Source organism: Nycticebus coucang, chromosome 5 (assembly GCF_027406575.1).
Source record: "Nycticebus coucang isolate mNycCou1 chromosome 5, mNycCou1.pri, whole genome shotgun sequence".
NCBI classification, from domain to species: domain Eukaryota; kingdom Metazoa; phylum Chordata; class Mammalia; order Primates; family Lorisidae; genus Nycticebus; species Nycticebus coucang.
Genome location: NC_069784.1, coordinates 22,382,387 through 22,404,996, shown reverse-complemented (window position 1 = coordinate 22,404,996; position 22,610 = coordinate 22,382,387). Strand labels below are relative to the sequence as shown.

The following is a 22,610-nucleotide window of genomic DNA, read 5'->3' as shown; positions in this document are numbered from 1 at the left end:
GATTCTACTGTGTTTCTCGGATCTTTGAGGGATGCAACTTCTTGTCTCAATGTGTCGAAATCTTTGGTCATTTGGTCTTTGAATCTGTTGAATTCTTGAGATAACTTTTGGAATTCTAATTCGATCTTATTTGCTATCCAGATCCTGAATCCAATTTCTGACATCTCAGCTATTTGTTTGTGCATGGGGTCTTGTGCTGTTTCTGCCCCACTGTTCCTTGGGGGAGTTGATCTACTCTGATTATTCATATTGCCAGAGTTTTTGTGTTGATTTCGCCTCATGGTTGTTTTTCACCATTGCCTCTGGCTGTCCTCAGAGTTGGGGAGGTGTCTCTCCAAGATTAGACCCCAGTGGGATCGCTCTATTGTTGCTGGATCTTTGTAGGGAGTGACCCTGTGTAGTTCCTCTGGGGCTGCTCTAGCTAGGGAGTTCTGGTTGTGGAAGCAGCTCCGATTTGTGACACACCCGGATCCAGCAACAGGGCTGGGGGTGGTGCGCACGGTTCTGGGAGTGCTAGGCATCCAGTGACTTTGGCACAGAGAGCCCAAGGCTCCAGCAGTCTCTGGCCAAGAGAAGAGCTCTGCGCAGAGGCAGGGAGGGCTCCAAAGGGCATGCAGCTACTAGAGTCCCTGTCCAGATAAATGGGCTAGTGTGGAAGCTGGGAGGACACAGGAGGGAGGACGCAGGGTTGCGTGGCTCCCGCAGTTCCTGGTCAGGGAATGTGGAGGCCTGGTGGGTGCGAGTCACCAGTTGGGGGTTGCTGCACAGCTCTTATGGAGGTCTGGGTGGCGCCAAGCCCAGGAGTTTGAGGTTGCTATGAGCTGTGACGTAATGGCACTCAACCTAGGGCAACAGCCCAAGGCTCCAGTGTGCCAAAACCGTCTCACTCTGCCCCTAAGGATTAAGGCTGTAAGGCAGCTCAGTCCCCGCCTTTAGGCTGCTCAGTCAGTAGGTTACTTTGACCTGCCCAATCCTTGCTCTGAGACCCTGAGGGTGGAGCTTGCCGGGGCAGTTCTTTCACAATGGCTTCCTGCACCCAGCTCAGTGGCTCAATCTGGGGCCCCAGACAATGCCCAAAGTTCTCCACACTCCTGTTCAAGCTCTCCCCAAGGCAGTTCAACTGAGTGCCAAGTCCAAGAACACGGAAACAGTTCACAGGTAAGGCCTTTCAGGTTTGTAGTCTCACTGCTGCTTGTACTTACGGTTGCCGGCGTGATTAGGTCGATCGAACACACGCAACCACTTGCCAGTTTTCCACTGTTTTTGTCCTCCTCTTGGGGTCCAGAAGTCCCTTGCTGGCTCCCTGTATCCTCAAAGGGATGATTATAGGTAGATCCCACCGGCCAGAGATGCCTGGAGTCTTGTCTCCCCAGATTCGCTGCTCCCAGTTGCAGTTGCAGGGAAGCTGTTATTCGGCCGCCATCTTTAATCTCCTCCCATTTTTTTTTTTAACCTACTTTCAATTCAGTATCTATTACAATCTTTCACTAAAGCTGATGCATGTATTGCTAATTAATCTGTCAGGAATCTCTTATGCATTTGACCACTTCCACCTTACTTAAACACTCCGGACTCTGCTTCCATAATCATCTTCTACCAGTATTCATGCTTTGCAGGCTGCTCATTCTTAGTCCCCTCTTTTACCCAACTCTTAAATTTGGCATTCTAGAAGGTTCATTTTTTTCTAATTCCCCACTCCCACGTCCTTGTATCTACTCACATGAGTTTCATGTACATTTATGTATGTCTGTGAATCCCCAAATTTTACCTTCAGGTCAGACCTCCCTACTGAACTCCAGGGCCATATTCCATCTGTTTAACTGATATCCAATTGTATATTTTATGGACATCTCAAACTCATTATATCCAAAGTAGAACCTCAAGTTTTCTCTCAAACCACCTCCTTCTTCAGTATTCCCTATCTTAATTATATGTTATACCTAGTTGCTCATGGGAGAAACCTATCATTGATAATCTTCATCTTCTAAGCCATAGACAATCACCAAGTCCAGTTTATTATTCTAAATGTATCTCAAATATGTCATTTGTCTCCATCAGCACTGCCACCTTCCTAATTCAAGTCACTTGATCTCTTGCTTGGGTTGTAGTCTTTTCTCTGTTGACTATACACATACTTTTATTCTGCTTCAATCTATTTTCTACATAGCAGAGTGACTGTTTAAAGTGGCACATCTGAATACATCAGTTTCCTGCCTAAAACTCTTTAACAGCTTCTTATTGTCCTTAGGATAAAATCCATAATTCTCAGTGTGGCCTGCAATACCCCAATGTTATGCCTAGCTAATTTTCCAGACTCATCACGAGTAAGTGAAATTAATGCTAACAAAAAAACATTAGCAGCCAATAATGATTAAGACTTTTCATACTAGCTGTACATGATTTTATAACATTGTTGACTTTATTTTTCTAAATGTTTTCAACATAGATGAGGTTTCAAAAACAGATTGACCAGTTTATTATAAAACTAATTAATATAATAAATAAAAGTAGAACTTTTTTAGAAAGCGTAGGTTCGGAGCATTTTACTTGTTGGGTGAATAAACTAGGTGATCAAGTTGGTCCATGTCACTTTAGTCAGAAACAAGATGTGGGGTGAGTGTTAAGTAACAAGGTTTATTTTCTTGCTCCTAAACTAACTGAAGGCACTTTTGAAAGACTTAAAATATTGTTTGTGCAATGGTGGCATCATTCACATAGAACAGCTGTGTGGTCCCCTAACATGAATACTCAATAATTAACATTTTCAGCTGAAGTTACTTAGATGAGTAAGGAACTGAAATAGATAAGCTATAAAGTCCCTTTAAACTAATTTACATTTCATCCTCTCCCTTTTTCCTGTTCTTTGCTGCACACAAATTAACTAATTTTGTTGCAGAAAATCATTTTCCAGAAAGCATTTACCTTAATTCCTTTTTTCATTTTGCACTCTTACCTAGTTACTCAAGGAAATTTTCTGTCTCCTATAATTCTTATTTTTCTCTTTCTTTGTGCCTTATTTTTTCTTTCCTCATCCTCTTTTTTATTCATGCTTTTTCCAGAAAGAAAAAGTTGGTATTAGAAGTATATTGAAGTCAGAGACCCAGATTTGAATATAGTGCTGCTGTTGGTAATATTACTTGACTTCTCTCAGCTGTAGTTTCTTTTCTTTTCTTTTTTTTTTTTTTTTTGAGTTCTCACTTTGTCACCCTTTGTAGAGTGCTATAGTATCATAGCTCACAGTAACCTCAAACTCTTGGGCTCAAGAGATCCTCTTGCTTCAGCCTCCCAAGTATTTGGGACTATAGGCTCCTGCCACAAGACTTGGCTAGTTTTTCTATTTTTCTATTTTTTATTTTTTTTGCAGTTTTTGGCCAGGGCTGGGCCTGAACCCACCACCTCTGGCATATGGGGCTGGCACCCTATTCCTTTGAGCCACAGGCGCAGCCCTATTTTTCTTTTTTTTTCTGGTGGAGACACAGGTCTCACTCTTGCTCAGGCTGGACTGGAACTCCTGAGTTCAAGCACTTGACCCACCTCAGCCTCCCAAACTAGGATTAAAGGCCTAAGCCACTGCACCCAACCTTAGCTGCAGTTTCTTAATCAAGATTAGGTATATAGGCATCACTACCTTACCATGTTATTGTGATAATTAAATAAGGCAACATTTCTAAGATACCAAACAGTGCATAGCACAGAGTTTGTGCTTAATAAAATGCCCTCTCCTCTTGCCTTTTCTTCGTTCTATTATGAATCCTTAAAAAAAAAAAAAATGAGTAATATAAAAATAATGCCTCCTAATGTCTGATATACAAGTAAATGGAAAAACACAAATTTGGAGGTTCCTAGACATACTTAAGAACCAAGCTTAGCAACTTCCAATATTTTTGTTTTATAGTGCATGTTGAATGTTTAAAACATGATGTTATAGGATACATGCAGATAGTAAAATAGTAACTGTAGTGAAGAGTGAAGCAAATGAATGTATCTTTCATCTCAGATAGTTACTTTTTCAAATAAGAGCTAAAATCTACTTATTTGACATTAATCCCTAATTCAGTATGATTTTATTAACTACAGTTTTTATGTACGTTAGCTCTCTAGACTGACTTATCCTATGGATCTACTACTTTGTATACTTTGACCTACATCTCTCTATTTTATACCCTGGCCCCGCCTCACTGCTGGTAACCACTGTTTTGGTTTTTTTTTTTGGTGGTTTTTTTGGCCGGCGGCGGTCCGGCATATGGGACCGGTGCCCTACTCCTTGAGCCACAGGCACCGCCCCAGGTAACCACTGTTTTAGTTTCTATCTCTATATCTGACTTCATGTAATATTTTTCTTTCTGGCTTATTTCTCTTAGTATTGCAGCATAACATCTTCCAGGTTCATCCATGTTGTGGGAAATGGCAAGGTATCTTTTTTAAATCTGAATAATACTCCATTGTGTGTATATATGTATGTGTGTGTCTGTGTGTATACACACCATATTTGTTTTCCTCATTTGTCTATCAATAACACTTAGGTTTTTTCCATATCTTGGCTATTGTGAATAGTACTGCAGTGAACATAGGAATACAGATATCTTTATGAGGTAATGATTTCATCTCCTTTGGGATATACCCAGAGAAAGAATTGCTGAGTTGACTTGGTGCCCATAGCTCAGTGGTTAGGGAGCCAGCCATATACACTGAGCTTGGCGTGTTCAAACCCAGCCTGGGCCTCCTAAACAACAATGACAACTACAACAAAGAAATAGCCAAGTGTTGTGGCAGGCATCTGTTGTCCTAGCTACTTGGGAGGCTGAAGCAAGAGAATTGCTTGAGCCCAAGAATTTGAGGTTGCTGTGAGCTGTGACGCTGTGGCACTCTACCAAGGGTGACATAGAGAGACTCTGTCTCAAAAATAAAGAAAGAATTGCTGAGTTGGTCATATGGTAATTATATTTTTAATATCTTTAGGAACTTCCAACCTGTTTATCATAATGGCTACACCAATCTGCATTCCCACCAACAGTATGCTAGGGTTCCCTTTTCTCCACACCCATGCAAACATTTGTTATCTCTTGTCTTTTTTTGATAATTACATTAACAGGTATGAGGTGATAACTCCTAATGACCTTCTTTAATTTGCATTTCCTAATGATTAGTAAGGTGGAGCACCTTTGACCACATAGACCATTTTTATGTCTTCTTTGGAGAAATAGCCTGTGTTAGTTGTTTTTTATTGGGTTAGTTGTTTTTCTGCTATTGAGTTGTAATAGTTCTTTATAACTTTTGGATATTAACCCCTTATCAGATATGTGGTTTGCAAATATTTTTTCCCACTTCATAGATTGTCTTTTCATTTTGTTGATTATTTTATTTGCTGTGCTAAACCTTTTTAGTTTAATATAGTCCTATTTATTTATTTTTGCTTTTGAAACCTGAGCTATTGTCATCCAAAAAATCATTGCCAAGGCCAACATGCAGGATCTTTTTCCCTGTGTTCTCTTCTAGGAATTTTATGGCTTTGGGTCTTACATTTGAGTATTTTATTTATTTTTGAATTGATTTTTGTATATACTATAAGAGTCCAATTTCATTATTTTTCATGTGGCAATCCAATTTTCCCAGCACCATTTATCAAAGAAATTATCTTTCCCTCTTCTGTCCTCTTGGTGCCCTTGTCAAAAATTAATTGACTATTTATGTTTAGACTTATTTCTGGGCTTTCTATTCTGTTCCATTGGTATATATTTCTGTTTTTATGTCCGTATCATACCGTTGGTTACTATAGCTTTATAGTATGATTTTAAATTGGGAAGTTGGTGCCTCTTTCTTTTTCTTTTTTGGTATTGTTGTGGCTAATTGAGATTTATTATGATTCCACATGGATTTTAGGATTATTTATTCTATTTCTGTGAACAGTGCCATTGGAATTTATGCTTTGGGACATTTCAACCATATTAATTCTTCCAGTTCATGGGCATAGGATATCTTTTCATTTATTTTTACCTTCTTCACTTTCACCAATATTTTATAGATTATTGTGCAAATCTTTTACCTTCTTGGTTAAATTGATTCTAAGTATTTTTTCAATGCTATAAATAGGATTTTTAAGGATTTCTTTTTTTGGTGCGTCAGTATTTGTGGATAGAAATGCTACTGATTTTGTAGCCCTTGTTGATTTTGTATCCTGCAACTTTGACTGAATTTTTTTAGTAGTTTTAAAAGTTTTTTTGTTTTGTTTTTGTTTTTGTTTTTTTGGTGGCATCTTTGGGTTTAGATCAGGATGTATCCTAACAGTGGCTCTGATTTCAAGATGGTGTTGTGCAGTATCAACTTGGACCATGGGGAGTAGGGCAGTAGGCTCCTTCTCTGGAGTAGTGCAGCAGTGTGAACTACAGGCAGCTCCCTACGCTGAGCACAGAGTCTATGAAGACTGCAGTAGTGACGACTGCAAATGTCCACAGAGGTGATAGGGGTTCCTGGGGGAACCTGCTTATCATTTTCTCCTGGTTTCAAGCTGATCCTGACTAGGGGATGAGATGACAGAAGAAAGGTGTTTCCTTCCCTCCCCTATGTGGCCATCCTGAGTTTCTGTACTTCTAGCATTTTTGCTGTTCCCTTGCTGAACTCTGATACTTTCTTTTGGTGACTCTGGTCAAAAGGTAGTTAGTCATTTATTCATTATTTTGGTCTTTTGGGGGGGAGGTGAGGGATGAATGTTAGGCATCTCTTCTGGGCCATCTTGCTTCCTCCTAACCTAGTTTTCTTTATGTACCATATTATAGAGGAAAATAAACAACTATTTTTTATTTCCATCTTTTTTGGCTTTCTAGTGAGATAATATAATTTTAAAAATTGTTACTCCTTACAAATATTTTTTAGGTAAATTATGGGAATAGACCTTTACCTTCTGATTTATGAGCATAATCACCATTTGTAATGTTTTTTTCCCTGTGGAAAAATGAGTTTTCTATTTTTGATTTAAAAAATGAACTTTAATGTTACAGCTGATAAGTTTGGAACTTCTGAATATGAAAGTTAGATATTCTCTACTTCTTAAAGATAGTTTTTAGATGATTATATTTTGAAATATTTTGATATCCCTAATTTAAAATAATTAATAAACTATTTTGGATTTTTCTGATACTACTGGGAGCAACTCAATAATAGTATGGTATTTTTACATAGGTTACAGAAGTGTGCATACTCCATAAGAGATTCAAAACTGAGAGGTAGGTTTAGAAATAATTTTTGAATAGCATTTTCAGATACAGATAAAAAGAGTCAATTACTGATGAAATATTAACAGTAACTAAGAAGTGGTAAATTCTATTACAGATTTCTTAATACATGGTGTTGGTTATCATCATGCTGGTATGGAGCTGTCAGATAGAAAAATAGTTGAAGGAGCTTTTACTGTTGGAGATCTACCAGTTCTTTGTAAGTAAAACATTCTTCTTATAGATATTATAAAATAATTTGGAAAATTATTTTTAAGAGAAAATTTAAGAAGTGTTAAGTATCTTACTTATTCCTGAGAATCTAAAATTATGTAATTACCCATGCATGTATATGCTACAGTAAATTCTTTGGCAGGTTTGTGGTTCTTTTTCATGTTATTAAACATGGTAAAATTTGAAATTAAGAATTTAATAGTTTTTTGGTTTTATTATTTTAGATTATAATATTCTTTTTTCTTCTTTTTCTAAATTTCTTATATATGAATTTTAATTGCTTTTATAAGAATGTCCTTTACAAGAAAAAAATCTTCCTGAAGCAATAAAGTTATATAGGTTGAAATTACTATGCCTTATTCTGATACAGTTACTACCAGTACTTTAGCTATGGGAGTAAATTTGCCTGCTCACCTAGTAGTTATAAAATCTACAATGCATTATGCTGGAGGAATGTTTGAAGAGTACAGTGAAACAGATATTCTACAGATGATTGGTAGAGCTGGGCGACCTCAAGTAAGTGTCAGTAATTTTGCTTTTTATAACTTATTTAAAGACATGGTAAAACTAAAACATTTTTGTGTATTTTTTTGATTAGCATTTCTTAATTAATTCTTAATTAGATTAGACTTAAAAATAATGTTAACAGAGAAAATGTACTTTAGTGGAAGAATAAAATTAAAATAGGATTCACCAAGTGAGGCATACTTCCTTCATTCCCTCTATGCTAGCATTGGCTGATGAAGAGATGGCTCATTATGAATGGGTATGCTGTTAAAGGTCTTTTTGGTTTGGTTTTGTTGGTATCATGCATGGGGCAGTTTTTCATTGTATATGACTGTACATTACAGAACATGAAGCATCCCTAGGTATTGTGACAATTAAAACAGCCCACATACATTTCACAACATATTCCTCTGACAAATGCTTGAATGAAGAAGTCATTCATATAAATACTAAGGCACTTTCAAGAAGAATATATTTTCAAAGAGCATCAAAATACGATGTTATACAAATTTATACTTTTGTAGAATAAATCAGATATGTAAACTACCCAAATCTTATAATTCTTATTCAGTTACCAAAGTTTGTTTCTATTTAACATTTGCCAAAATTATGTTAAATTGAAACCAAAGTAGTTTTTACAGCTATATTCTTGGAAGGTTTTTTTAAATTAAACTTTCAGTTAAAATTCAAATACAGTTTATTGTAGGCCTTTTTGCACTGTTATTTAAGGCAAGGGGAATGTGTAATGTAAAATTAAAGTCTCAAGTTACTGAAGAGAGCTGGTACCAAGCCAGATGTGCTCTTTACTACTTTCTCTATGTGTTTTTTTTTTTTTCCAGTTTGACACTACAGCTACTGCAGTTATTATGACTCGATTAAGTACAAAAGAAAAGTACATTCAGATGTTAGCGTGTAGTGACACTGTAGAAAGCAGGTAATACAGAAAATATTCCAAGAAGATAATCATGCTAATATAGTCTGTTCTTTTTTTCTTTTAATACATTAAAAGGAACTTTGGTTCAAAGACTTTTTAAGGCCATTTTCTTCGTAGTTCTTTTTAACAAGATAATTTTATTCATTGGTGTTTCATTAGCATGTATCCTTGTTTATAACATGGCTATTTATAATAAAGCCTTATTAATTATTAGTATATTATAACCTTTATCTTAAATTATAAAAATTTATAATAACTAATTTATAGTAAGAGGAGAAATACCATTTTTACATCTTTAAAGTCTGTTTGATAATAAGAGAAAGAAGGCCAGGCATGGTGGCTCATGCTGTAATTCTAGCACTTAGGGAGGCCAAGGTGGGAGGATTGCTTGAGGCCAGGAGTTCAAGATCAGTCTGAGCAACATAGTGACACCGCATCTCTACAAAAAATTTAAAAATAAAAATTAGGGCATGGTGGCAGGTGTCTGTAGTCCTAGCTACTCAAGAGGCTGAGGCAAGGAGGATAGCTTGAGCCCAGGAGTTTGAGGTTGCAGTTAGCTATGGTGCCATTGCCTTCTAGCCTGGGCAACAGAGTAAGACCCTGGTCTCAAAACAAAAAAAAAAAAAGAAGAGAGGCAATCTGGGACCTTTTAGTAAAGTATTTGATTTATTTTCTCTTGGACAAAATAGGATATAATTCACCCTCAATTCTTTTTTAAAGTAATAATCTGTCTTCTAGAGTCATGTAATAGAAATCTCAAGTTTTTATGGTTATCTTTTATGTTTTTGGAAGTTATATTTCATGAATTATTAAAGTAGCAATGAGTATATTATATATTACTAAAGTTAAAAAAGTCAGAGTTATGTTATTGAAATGCATATTAGTAATGCTGTTTTTTTTTCCCATTAGTTTGCACAGACATCTCATTGAACATTTAAATGCAGAAATAGTATTGCATACCATCACAGATGTGAATATTGCCTTGGAATGGATACGGTCAACCTTTCTTTATATCAGAGCCTTGAAAAATCCATCTCATTATGGTTTGTTTCTTTGATTTGGAAAAGTAGTGATTTTTTCAAGCCAACTAGGCCTGTATTTGTACCAGTTGGTTTCAGAATAGATTACACAAACTACTAAGTAACAGAAGCAAAAGGTAACAATAGTCACAAATACATTTAGAGGCAAGAGTAGATAAAAGTGAGAAATGTTTGTTTTACTTCTACTAGGAGTGCCAAAAAATGCATACACATTTAAAGAGATCTTGTTGGAAGTTAAATCATTTTTCAAAAGGGTATGAATTGCAGGTAAAATGAATGTGTGTAGGATGTCTAAGTACACTTGACCAGTAATGGTACCTTCAATTTTATCTTCAAAAAGTAATAAACAGATAACATCACTTAAAATGTATATATATTTTTTGGCACCCTCTGTATTCTTTCAATAAGGTTTGAAATCAACAACATGAAAAATGTTGAAAAAATTTACCTAGTAGAAAAAAATTAACTCTAATTAAAAATAACAAAAATGTCTAAATCATTTAAAAGAAGTTTGAAAAAGCCTTAAGTTTTCTCTGTACTTACTGTTCAACCATCCACTTATTCTGAATTTGTGAATGGTTCATTTTTCAAATTTCTAAGAAATCAAAGTATATATTACTACTGCTGCTGTGTAATTTTAATACTGCTTCTAAAGCCAACATACATCTACTTATGTTGCTTCTAGAGGGTTTTTTTTTTTCATGTGGTACAGGATATTCTTGGGTTTGCTGAATATCAAATTAAAACCTGACTCATTGTAATACCATTCTAACATACTCAGGTTTTAATCTTTCAGATTTTCAAGGATAATATACGCCTGATAGCCTAGTATAAGAATTATCTATATAAATATCTGTATCATTTAAAAATTTATATTTCAACTAGGTTAATATATTTACTTAGTTCAAAAATACGTAGTATAAGAATATATACAGCTGGGCGGCGCCTGTGACTCAGTCGGTAGGGCGCCGGCCCCATATACCGAGGGTGGTGGGTTCAAGCCCGGCCCCGGCCAAACTGCAACCAAAAAATAGCCGGGCGTTGTGGTGGGCGCCTGTGGTCCCAGCTACTCGGGAGTCTGAGACAAGAGAATCGCTTAAGCCCAGGAGTTGGAGGTTGCTGTGAGCTGTGTGAGGCCACGGCACTCTACTGAGGGCGGTACAGTGAGACTCTGTCTCTACAAAAAAAAAGAATATATACAGCTGGGTGGTGCCTGTGGCTCAAAGGAGTAGGGCGCCAGCCCCATATACCAGAGGTGGTGGGTTCAAACCCAGCCCTGGCCAAAAACTGTAAAAAAAAAAAAAAAAGAATATATACAGCTAAAAGTCTTCCATGTTTGTCCCCATCCACACAGTTGTTCAGTTCCCATTTCTCTCCTTTCCCTCGTCCAGTTCTGCAATCGTAGGTATGCCTTTTTTTTGTATAATCTTCCTTTTCTTGCAAATAAGTAAATAGAATTTTATTTTTCCACTTTGTAAAGACAGGTGGTGGCATACTTTCATTAGTTTTCTATTGCTTTGTACGAAATAACCCTGAGACTTAGCATCTTGAAACACCAGCATTTATTATCTCACACAACTTACGTAGGTTAGGAATCTGGGATTGTTTTAACTAGGTAGTTCTGGGTCAAATCTTTCTTGAGTTTGCAACATGTCAGCAAGGGAAGCAGTCATCTAAAGCCTTCAGGATTCACTTCTAAGAAGGCTTGCTTACAGCAGTTGGAGGCCTCAGGTTTTTTTTGTTCGTTTGTTTGTTTGTTTTTAGAGACAGAGTCTCACTTTTTCGCCCTCGGTAGAGTGCGTGGCGTCACAGCTCATAGCAACCTCTGGCTCTTGGGCTTTCCTCCAGGATGAGTGATCTGAGAGAGAGAGAGACAGACAGACAAAGTCAAGCTACAGTCTCTTATAACCTTGTGCTCAAAGTTATACATTATCACTTCTACTTTATTCTGTTTTCTGGAAGCAAGTTGCAAAGTCCTGGCCACATGGAGGCAAGAAGAATTAGGTTCCCCTCTTAGAGGACAGAATATCAAAGAATTTGTGGGCGTATTTTTTAAACTATCATTATTTTATTGTTCTGCACATTCTTTTTTTTCTTAGTATATCTTGGAAGCTTTTTATTTATTTTTTGAGATGGAATCTTAGTTTGTCACCCTTGGTAGAGTGCTGTGGCATCACAAGCTCACAGCAACCTCAAACTCTTGGATTTAAGTGGTTCTTTTGCCTCAGCCTCCCAAGAAGCTGGGACTACAGGCGCCCACCACAATGCCCAGCTATTTTTTTTTTTTTTATTGTAGTTGTCATTGTTGTTTAGCAGGCTCAAGCCAGGTTTGAACCCGCCAGCTTTGGTGTATGTGGCCAGCGCCCTAACCACTGGCTTTTTAAATAGCTAAATAATACTCCATTTTACCTATCTCTTCATTTTTAAATCATCCTACTGATGAACATTTATACTCTTTATAATTGTTTGCCTTTACAAATGCAACAAAAACAAAAAGCTCTGCATTTTTCATATGTTTGAATCTATCTATATGATTAATCTCTAGAAAGGGAATTACTGCATTAAAGAATATATGCATTTATAAATTTAATAGCTGTTGCTAAATTGCTGCCTAAGTGCTCCATATTCTTTGTTTCTTCAGCCTCACCTTCAGGGCATATACTTGTGTATTTTTATCAATATTATGTGTGAATAATGATACCTTTTTATGTTTTAATTTGCATTTCTTTTCTTGGTTGCTTTATTTTTTGTAGTTCCTTTTTTTTATATTGAGGTATCACTTACATACAATAAATTGCACAAATCTTAGACATAAAGGCCAATGCAATTTTGCATATGTGTGTATATATACCCACAGACACACAGGAAACCACAGCCCAAATCAAGAGTGAGAACATTTTCCTGAAGTTCCCTCCTGTTCCTTCTCTGTCAATATGCACCTACAGAAGTAAAGGCTATTCTGACTTCTGTTACTTATAAGTCAGCTTATCTATTCTTAAATATAAATAGAATTATATAGTATTTACTGCGTAATAGATTTTGTTTGTTGTTTCTCAACATAACTATGAGATTTATCTCTATTATTGGGTGCATTAGTAGTAGTTTGTTCTTTGTTAATATCATGCAAACTCAAGTTGTGTGAATATACCACAATTTAATCATCCATTCTCTTATTGATGAACATATGGGTCTTTTCCAATTTTTTTACTATAATGAATAAAACTGAACATTCTTGTGTACGTCTTTTGGAGTAAAATTTCTGGGTCGTAGATAGGCCTGTGACTTACGTTTAGCTTTATTGGATACCCCCCAGTATAGTAATTTTATAAAGTACTTGAACCAGATTATATGTTCATTATTAGTGTCTGAAAGTTTTAGAGAGTGCTACATCATTTTGGGGACAGTAAATTTTGTCAGTTTTTAAAATTTTGGCCATTCTTGTTTGTATAGTAGCTTTCTTTGTGATTTCTTTTTGTGTTTCCTTTGTGAGTACAAGCACTAAGGTTATATTCATAGCCATTTAGATACTTTGTTTTGTGAAGTATCCCATTCAGGTCTCATCTATTTTTAAATTAGGTTGTTGATGCTTTTATTATTAACATATAGGAATTCTTTAGATATTCAGGATAAGAGTCTTTTGTCAAATATGGGTAATCAGAATCTCTTCTCTCAGTCTATGCCTTGACTGTTCATTTTCATAAAGAATCTTTTGATGAAAGGAAATTCTTAATTTTAAATAATGCTGCTGTTAACATTGTTATATATCTTCTCTGATATGCATGTAAGTGTATATCTATAGGTATGTTCTTAGGAGTGATATTATTGTTATATAGTATGTGTAGTTTCAAGTTTGATAAAAAGCACAAAATGGTTGTATTACTAAACATGTTTTCATAGGAACGTCCATTTGATAATGAGAGTCCATTAGAAAATATTAATCACTTGACAGATATTTACTATGTGTAGATCATTAGGAATTTACTCCACACTATTCTTGTTAAAATAGAGAAATCCTAGTCACTGTTATTCAGTAAAATGGGCAAAAGATACCCAAATCTGTTGAAGAGATTTTAAAATAGCAGTTGTTTTCTATAGATGTTTAAGTCTTGTTTGATCTCAATATACTGTTTTTATTTTTCTTATATAAGATTTAATCAAAGTACTCTTCTCTAAATGGGGTATAAACTGAGCCTATAGAGACTAAGTTCATTCCATTTTATTTTTTATGACTTTTCATGACTTATACAGGTTTTGCGTCTGGATTGAACAAAGATGGAATTGAAGCAAAATTACAAGGTTAGATGCATTTCCTTCTAAAAATTATATTCTATAAATCTCGATGATAAAATTCAATTGTTATGAAAGTAAGAATTCTCTTTTGTAAATTATTTTTCTTAAAGGAAACTTGGATGCAGAAAAATATATGAATTTTTTCATGCATAAATAAAGCTTTTTTCTAAATTTTAATCTATTAATTGTATCAGAATGTCTTCCTTTGTATGATATGTTACCATGGTTTATTTGTATTTTTTATTTTTAAAATCACTCTGGTCTTTGAAAATGTGGGTGGCCAGGGCTGGGTTTGAACCCACCACCTCAGCATATGAGGCAGGAGCCCTACTCCTTTGAGCCACAGGCACCACCCTTTTTTTTGTTTGTTTGTTTGTTTTTTGTTTGAGAGAGAGTCTCAAGCTGTCTCCTTGGGTAGTGTGCTATGGCATCACAGCTCACAGCAACTTCAAACTCTTGGGCTTAAGCTATTCTCTTGCCTCAGCCTCCCAAGTAGCTGGGACTACTACTACTACAGGCACCCACTGCAACGCCCGGCTGTTTTTTGGTTGCAGTTGTCATTGTTGTTTGGCAGGTCTGGGCTGGATTCGTATCCACCAGCTCCGGTGTATGTGGCTGGCACCCTAGCCGCAGAGCTACAGGTGCCAAGCCTCTGGTTTAATTTTAATTGAGAATATAAGCTTGGCTTGATTATGGGCCTCTTATCTCAGTCTGTGCTGATAATGTATTCCTGTCTAACCCCAGCTTTATTATTTAGTTAATAATTTAGTATTTCATTACCTGTCTTTTAAAATGTCAAAATATTGTTAAGCATTTATAAGGATTAGAAATTGCTGCCTCCTTATTGTGTTGAGACTCGCCAGTAAAAGTAAAAAATGTAGGGGAGAAAAGAAGTATTATCTTTTCCTCACCCATTGCACAGTTCACAGTTGACAACCCTATAACAAAAGACAGATTAACAAGAGAAAAGCATGACAAATTTATTTAATCAAAATTTTATGTGATATAAGAGCCTTTAGAAATGATTACCCAGGCTGATTGCAGTGGCTTATGCCTATAATCCTAGCGCTCTTGCGGTGGGAGGATCCCTGGAGCTCAGGAATTCAAGACCAGCCTGAGCAACATAGTGAGACCCTATCTCTACTAAAAATAGAAAAGATCAGTCAGGCATCATGGTGGGCACCTGTAGTCCCAGCTACTCAGGAGGCTGAGGCAGGAGGACACCTTGAGCTTAGGAGTTTGAGGTTTCTGTGATCTAGGCTGAGACTACAGCACTCTGGGGTAACAGAGTGAGACTCTGTCTCAAAAAAAAAAAAAAAAATCCAAATACCCAGGGGAAACTGTATGTTTCTATGCTAGGTTAATGAAAGAAACACATAGTTGTAGAGAAATATGATTGGATAAAAAGGGTGCAGTCTAATGGTAATCAACTGGGGAATTCAGCAAGGTTTGTTCGTTCAGATTCTTGCTTCTTTATGTAGCATCCCTTCCCCTTGGGAATGGGGCAGGACCATTCCTTACCTACTTTCAGTCAAGGTAGGTCAGATAATTCCTTTTTGACTATGGTTCACACAGAATGGCGAGTGAAGTTCAGAGTTGACCTTCTTGTTTCTGAGGCCCTTGTCCTTTGGGCTAGCATTTGATGAGCCTTGTCATTATCCTTGGAAGTCTGCCTTAATCTCTCAGGCAGGGTCCTAAGCATACATTATTTCCTAAAGTTGGTTATACTTTCTTCTTTTTTTTTTTTATTGTTGGGCATTCTTTGAGGGTACAAGAAACCAGGTTACACTGATTGCATTTGTTAGGTAAAGTCCCTCTTACAATCATGTCTTGCCCCCAAAAGGTGTGGCACACACCAAGGTTCTACCCCCCCTTCCCTCTCTCTGCTCTTCCTTTCCCCACCTCTCCCTCCTTTCTCTCTGTGCTTTCCCCTTCCCCCACCCCCACCATGTCCTTAATTGTCCTCATATCAAAATTGAGTACATAGGATTCATGCTTCTCCATTCTTGTGAAACTTTACTAAGAATAATGTATTCCACTTCCATTCAGGTTAATACAAAGGATGTAAAGTCTCCATTTTTTTTTAATGGCTGAATAGTATTCCATGGTGTACATATACCACAGCTTGTTAATCCATTCCTGGGTTGGTGGGTATTTAGGCTGTTTCCACATTTGGCGATTGTAAATTGAGCTGCAATAAACAGTCTAGTACAAATGTCTTTATGATAAAAGGATTTTTTTTCTGGTTATACTTTCTTGCTCAATATCCTCTAATAGCTTCTTTGTCGTTCTTAGAATAAACAAACTTTCACCACAGTCTAGAAAGTCCTACTTGATATCTTCCTGCCTGTTTCTCTTGACGTCATCTCCTGTCACTTTTTTGGTCTTTCGCTCACCAAATTGTCTACCTTGTTGTGGTAAAACACACCAAGTTTCTTCTCATATTAGTGTTCTTTGGAACACTTCTCACATATTATACATGATGTGCACCTTCATTTCATTTAATCTGTTAAATGTTCAATGTTCTGTTCAAATGTTGACTTTAAAGAGGTCTTCCTGTACTATCTTATTTAAATCCACCTTTACTGAGAGGAAGACATTATTTCTATAATGTTATTGTTTTTCTTGTTCTTAGAAAAGGTGATATATTTATTTTGAAAATTAGGATGACTATACATACATGTATCCTTATTCTGTCAGAAATTACATAGCTTATATCAGAAATCATATAAGCTTTAGTTAAAAAAACTCATTCTCCAGGTCTTTCCTCAACTTTATTTTTCTTCATAGTACCTTTCAATGCCTGAAACTTTATTATTTATTTTATATTGATTGCTTTTTTTAGTAAACTATAAATTCCATAGAAGAGGAACCTTGTCTTATTCACTGCTGTAAACCTAGATAAAATAGTGTTGAGCATATAGTATAGTAAACATTCTTCATTGATTAATTAAAGACGGAATAGTGGATGATGAACTGACTTACAGTGGATAGTTAAGAAAATTAGAAAAGATTTCAAACACTTTACTTAATCAAATACTTAAAACTGTCAAGCTGCCTAAATAATGTTGCTTACACTGAAGTATTTCCCAGTGAGCCTTCCCTTTTAATGGCTTTTTTGTGAGCCACTACCTCAATTAGGATTGAACAGGTTATTATAGTCCCATTGTCTGCTCTGAACTACATTTTATCCCCTGGGCTTATATAGCATGGGTGGGAGAGAGAACTATTAAGCAACAGATTACTGTAGCTGCTCTGATCCTCCTTAATAAGTGAGCATGAACCAGCATTGCTTCCTGTTCAGAGGTTTCTTCCAGGTAGCAATGTTGGCATATTCAGAGAAAGGAAAGTAAATATTGAAAGCATCAGCTAAAACAGTGGCAAACAAGGAGGAAAGGAAATTCGACTGATGGCTTTTGAAATAATATTTGTAAAACTTTGACTCTTTATATATTTCATGCATACATATAAATGTGTGTGTGTGTGTGTGTGTATTTTTTTTTGAGACAGAGTCTCACTCATTTGCCCTGGATAGAGTGCTGTGACATCATAGCTCACAGCAACCTCAAACTCTTGGACTCAGGTGATCTCTTGCCTCAGCCTCCTGAGTAGCTGGGACTATGTTGCCTACCATCACATCCAACTAGTTTTTTTCTACTTTTAGTAGAGACGGGGTCTTGCTTTTACTCAGGCTGGTCTCAAACTCCTGAGCTCAACCAATCCACCTGCCTCAGTCTCCCAGAGTGCTAGGATTAATGGACAGGAGCTACTGTGCCTGACCATGCATATATATCTTTGATAGAAGTTTAAAGAAAAGAGAAAAGGAAAACCACCATCATAATGGAGGATAGACTTAGAGTAAATTGCTTAGTTTCCTAACCTGTATCTGAAAATAATGTGAATGCCTACCTGTTGTATTGTTTTGAAAATTAAATGAGGTAATACATGTATGTTATTTAAGATGTCCCAAGTTGGCTCAGTCCCTGTAGCTCAGCAGTTAGGGCACCATCCACCTACACTGGAGCTGGTGGGTTCAAACCCAGCTTGGGCCTGCTAAACAACAGTGACAACCGCAACAACAACAACAAAAATAGCCGGGTGTTGTGGCAGGTGTCTATAGTCCCAGCTACTTAGAAGGCCAAGGCAAGAGGTTGCTGTGAGCTGTGATGCTACAGCACTCTACCGAGGGCAACACAATGGGACTCTGTTTAAAAAATAATAATAATAAATTTTTTAAAAGTAAGGTGTTCTAAGTTATAAGTATTATTTTATCACTTATTAAATGTTATTTATTATTTGCATTATTGTTATTATTAGAAAATCCTTTTAGTATAATAGTTAGCTCTTGTTTAAATGAGATTTTCCTTACCACTTACCTTGGGATTACAGTTCTTCCCAGAAAAATTACATTACATAATAACAAACCTTTAGTATATTTAATAATAAATTTTATTTTTCCTTGCTTTCCTATTTTACTAAAACCAAAATGTGTTTTCTATAATTGAACAGAATTATGTTTAAAGAATCTGAATGATTTATCATCCCTGGACTTAATAAAGATGGATGAAGATATTAATTTCAGACCAACTGGTAATTTCTCGTTATTGTTAGCAAATTTAAGAATTTCTTACTTAAGACTAAATGAATAATTTGTTCTACTAAAATTTAGATTATGATCAAACTAGATTGTGATCTCAGTTCTCAACAAGGTATCATCATTGTCAGCCATAAAGCATGATAAATTTATGAGTTCTATTTATAAATTTATAGAACTGTTTTTGACAAGCACATGGTTTGCCTTCACTGATTCTGTTGATTTTTAGCAGAGGATTTAAATGCTCAAATCTTTGGGTTGCTTTAGACTTCTTATAACTATTATATTCAATATGCCAAGATGCCATATTCAAGGTAGTGTGTCCTAAACCATGTCATTCCTTTTTTCCTCTCTTTTAAGTTGTATTTAGAGTATATAGTAGAAGAGGGAAAGTATGTTTTATAGTATCTAGCACTCATAAGAAATTTTTTGTAGAAAATATTAACTTCATTATTTCAATTAATTCTTTTAAGTAAAGGTGATTTATTGTGTAAGTTAGGAAGCATAGAAAAAAAATTTTTTTTTTGAGACAGAGTCTCACTTTATCACCCTCACTAGAGTGCTATGGCATCACACAGCTCACAGCAACCTCCAGCTTCTGGGCTTAGGTGATTCTCTTGCCTCAGCCTCCCAAGTAGCTGGGACTACAGGCGCCCACCACAACACCCGGCTATTTTATGTTACAGTTTGGCCAGGGTTGGGTTTGAACCCACCACCCTCGGTATATGGAGCCGGCACCCTACTCACTGAGCCACAGGCGCCACCCAGAAAATTTTTTTTTTAATTCAGAATCTATCTGTTAACATTTGGCATATAACCTTCCATTTTTTAATGTATTTTTTTACATACTTGCAACCATACTGTAGAAATGTATGATTTTATTTCATGTTTTTATTTCTATTTAATACAAGTTTAACTTTTTAAAACAATTTAATTTTATAGCCATTGAAGTAGAGAAGAAAAAAATAAAACAATTTACTGCCTGGATTCTTAGCCCTAGATTAATAACATGCCCCTCTCCCTTTTTCCCTGGTAATTATTGTAATAGGCTTAATTTTCTTTGTGGAAATAAACTTCTGTGTATTTTAGGTCGTTTCAGTAGAGGGGGCATAAGAATCACTTAATGTAATGTCTGTATCTATTATTGTTAGATGCTTTCATTCTCACTACCATTTTTTCTCTGTGGTACTTTTTCAATATACTAATACTATTATTATTCCTGTCTTTAAACATACTTTATCAATGATCTACAGTAACCTTTTTTTTTAGTTATCAGTGAATACTACCTGATTAATTTTTTCTTAATACTCTACTCTTGGTTCTCATTTTGCTTCTTTAATCAATACCTCTTTACTGACATGTTTGCTACTGTGGGCTTCTTAAAGTGTCAGTCCATGGATTTTTAATTCCAGTTACTGCTCATTTCTTTGAAAACATAAATTATCTTCTCTGCTATATCTATAGTCATTATGTAAATAAATTCAAAATTGTATCATCGTTTCTCACCTTTACTATAAAATTTGATCCTTTGTTTTCTATTGGAAAACACTTACACATATGACATGAAACAGGACACAGAGTTAGTTTGACCTGGAATACTATCAAATAGAATGCACATAGAATTTGAATTCTGTGCAGTCCGAGTTCTACTACTTATTGACGTGACCTTATGTAATTGAGCCTTAAGTTTTTCATCTGAGCAACAGAAATATATTATGTGTCCCACTTACCTTATAGGGTTGTTGTGATTATCAAATGGGATGATGAATATAAAAACATTTTACTGTAATGGGAGTTGTTGCTTTCTTTTGTCCAAGGCTAAGAAAATGTCTTTATTTGCCTATTATTCTCATTTACATTTTTGCCAAGCCTAAGATCAAAGTATAAAATATTTGATATGTTTGGTTTCTCTCTCATTTGTCAGTCATCCCATATCCAGGCAGTCATCAAACATCACAAGGACAATCCAATCTTAGAGCTGAAAATATTCCTTATCACATACTTTCTTACAATTTATTGGGTTGACTACTTGCTGCTATATTAAGAATGCAATTAATTAACCCCACCCCAAACTTACAAACCTCAATTTTTAGGAGTAAAACCTGGGTATTTTACTTTTATCTCTTTGGGTTTAACACATATTTCAGATAAATAGTTTGTTAGTTCTTTGCTGTTTTATAGAAGATACTTGTATTTCATTTAGCTATTTTAGTTGCCTTTAGCAGAAGACTTGGTTCATAATTTCTTAGCCTATCATTGATATAGATTAAATTCTTTCATAGTATTTCTAGTTATTGCTTTTTTATTATTTCTTGTTCCTTCCTATTACTAATATTTTCTTTTGTCTCTTTTAGCTTATTTTTTTATATATAAATTCTCAGTCTGTATATTCCAATAATTATGCTTTGTATAGTTTTTGCTTTTTGGTTCATGGTTGTAATACTCAAGAATCCAGGTATATTCATCTGTAAGTTTATATTCAAATTAAGGTGTTTATTTTTCCTAGTGGTGCATCCTGGGAGAAGGGATCACAAGGCCAAGTTCTAGTGTGAATTTAAGAAGGATTAACCTTCTGAAAATAGGTGATAACGGGCGGCGCCTGTGGCTCAAGGAGTAGGGCGCCGGTCCCATATGCCAGAGGTGGCGGGTTCAAACCTAGCCCCGGCCAAAATCCAAAATAAATAAATAAACAAATAAATAAATAAATAAAAGAATTCCTTAGAAAAAAAAAGAAAATAGGTGATAACTACAAGAGGATGGGAAAGTCATAAAACTGGGTTGTAGATCTTAACTCTTCAAAGGAAAAGGAGGGAAGAGATAGAAGGGAAGGAAGGTCTTATCCTTCAGTGCAGTCCCAAGAACATTTGGCAAAACTTTTAGGGACTTTTCTTTTTTTTTTTTTTTTTTTGTAGAGACAGAGTTTCACTTTATGGCCCTTGGTAGAGTGCTATGGCATGACACAGCTCACAGCAACCTCCAACTCCTGGGCTTAAACGATTCTCTTGCCTCAGCCTCCCGAGTAGCAGGGACTACAGACGCCTGCCACAACGCCCAGCAATTTTTTGGTTGCAGTTCAGCTGGGGCCGGGTTTGAACCCGCCACCCTCGGTATATGGGGCCAGCGCCTTACTGACTGAGCCACAGGCACCGCCCGCTTTTAAGGACTTTTCAAGCCACAATCTCTTATCAGAGCAGTTCCTTGTCTCATTGGTAGGCCTTAGTAGCCTTGCCATGCTCAGTCATTGGTTGGGAGCATCTCAGGAAAGCATGATCTCATTATAAATATGGTGATGGATTCAGAGCACAGCACCTGAGGCCAACAGTCAGTGAAACTTTATGAAGTGGGAGCTGTGAAAGGTGCATTCTCATAACCTTCATGCCCCCCCCCCCCGTATTTTATGTACTTTACTTGAAATATCCGGAATTTCCTACAATGAAAATAGTCTTCATTCATAGTCATATTGATAGTGAATTGTTTCTTTATTTCCTCTCATAAATCTTTTTTATTTCTTTTGATTGCTCCTACTTTGACTGATTTTTTTTCATAATTTTCTTTCTATGTTTTTTTTTTTTTTCCTGTGTCGTACCTAAGAATGCTTTATTCCTACTACTAAGCCAACAAGTATCAAGTCTTTTCTTAAAGCCCTTCATTTCTCCAGCAGGGAAATATCGTATATTAATTTATAAATATCTAGGGTAAAGGGACTGTCTTTTAAAAATGGTTAATGTATTAGTTCCCTTAGTAACCATACTCTTGATATTTCACACATTTCTCTCAGCAACTCCCTTTTATGAACTATTCTG

At 36.0% G+C, this 22,610-nt stretch overlaps 1 protein-coding gene across 1 annotated transcript in view; it reads left to right on the top strand.

Annotated features, from left to right (window-relative positions):
* The window catches only part of HFM1 (helicase for meiosis 1), a 110,684-nt gene that overhangs the window by 41,986 nt on the left and 46,088 nt on the right, over positions 1–22,610 (top strand). Inside the window, exons 14-20 of the mRNA XM_053591303.1 lie at positions 7,177–7,220; positions 7,327–7,428; positions 7,813–7,958; positions 8,789–8,883; positions 9,793–9,926; positions 14,172–14,219; positions 18,723–18,803. Coding sequence (XP_053447278.1) covers positions 7,177–7,220; positions 7,327–7,428; positions 7,813–7,958; positions 8,789–8,883; positions 9,793–9,926; positions 14,172–14,219; positions 18,723–18,803 — 650 coding nt within the window. The remainder of the gene's footprint in view (positions 1–7,176; positions 7,221–7,326; positions 7,429–7,812; positions 7,959–8,788; positions 8,884–9,792; positions 9,927–14,171; positions 14,220–18,722; positions 18,804–22,610) is intronic.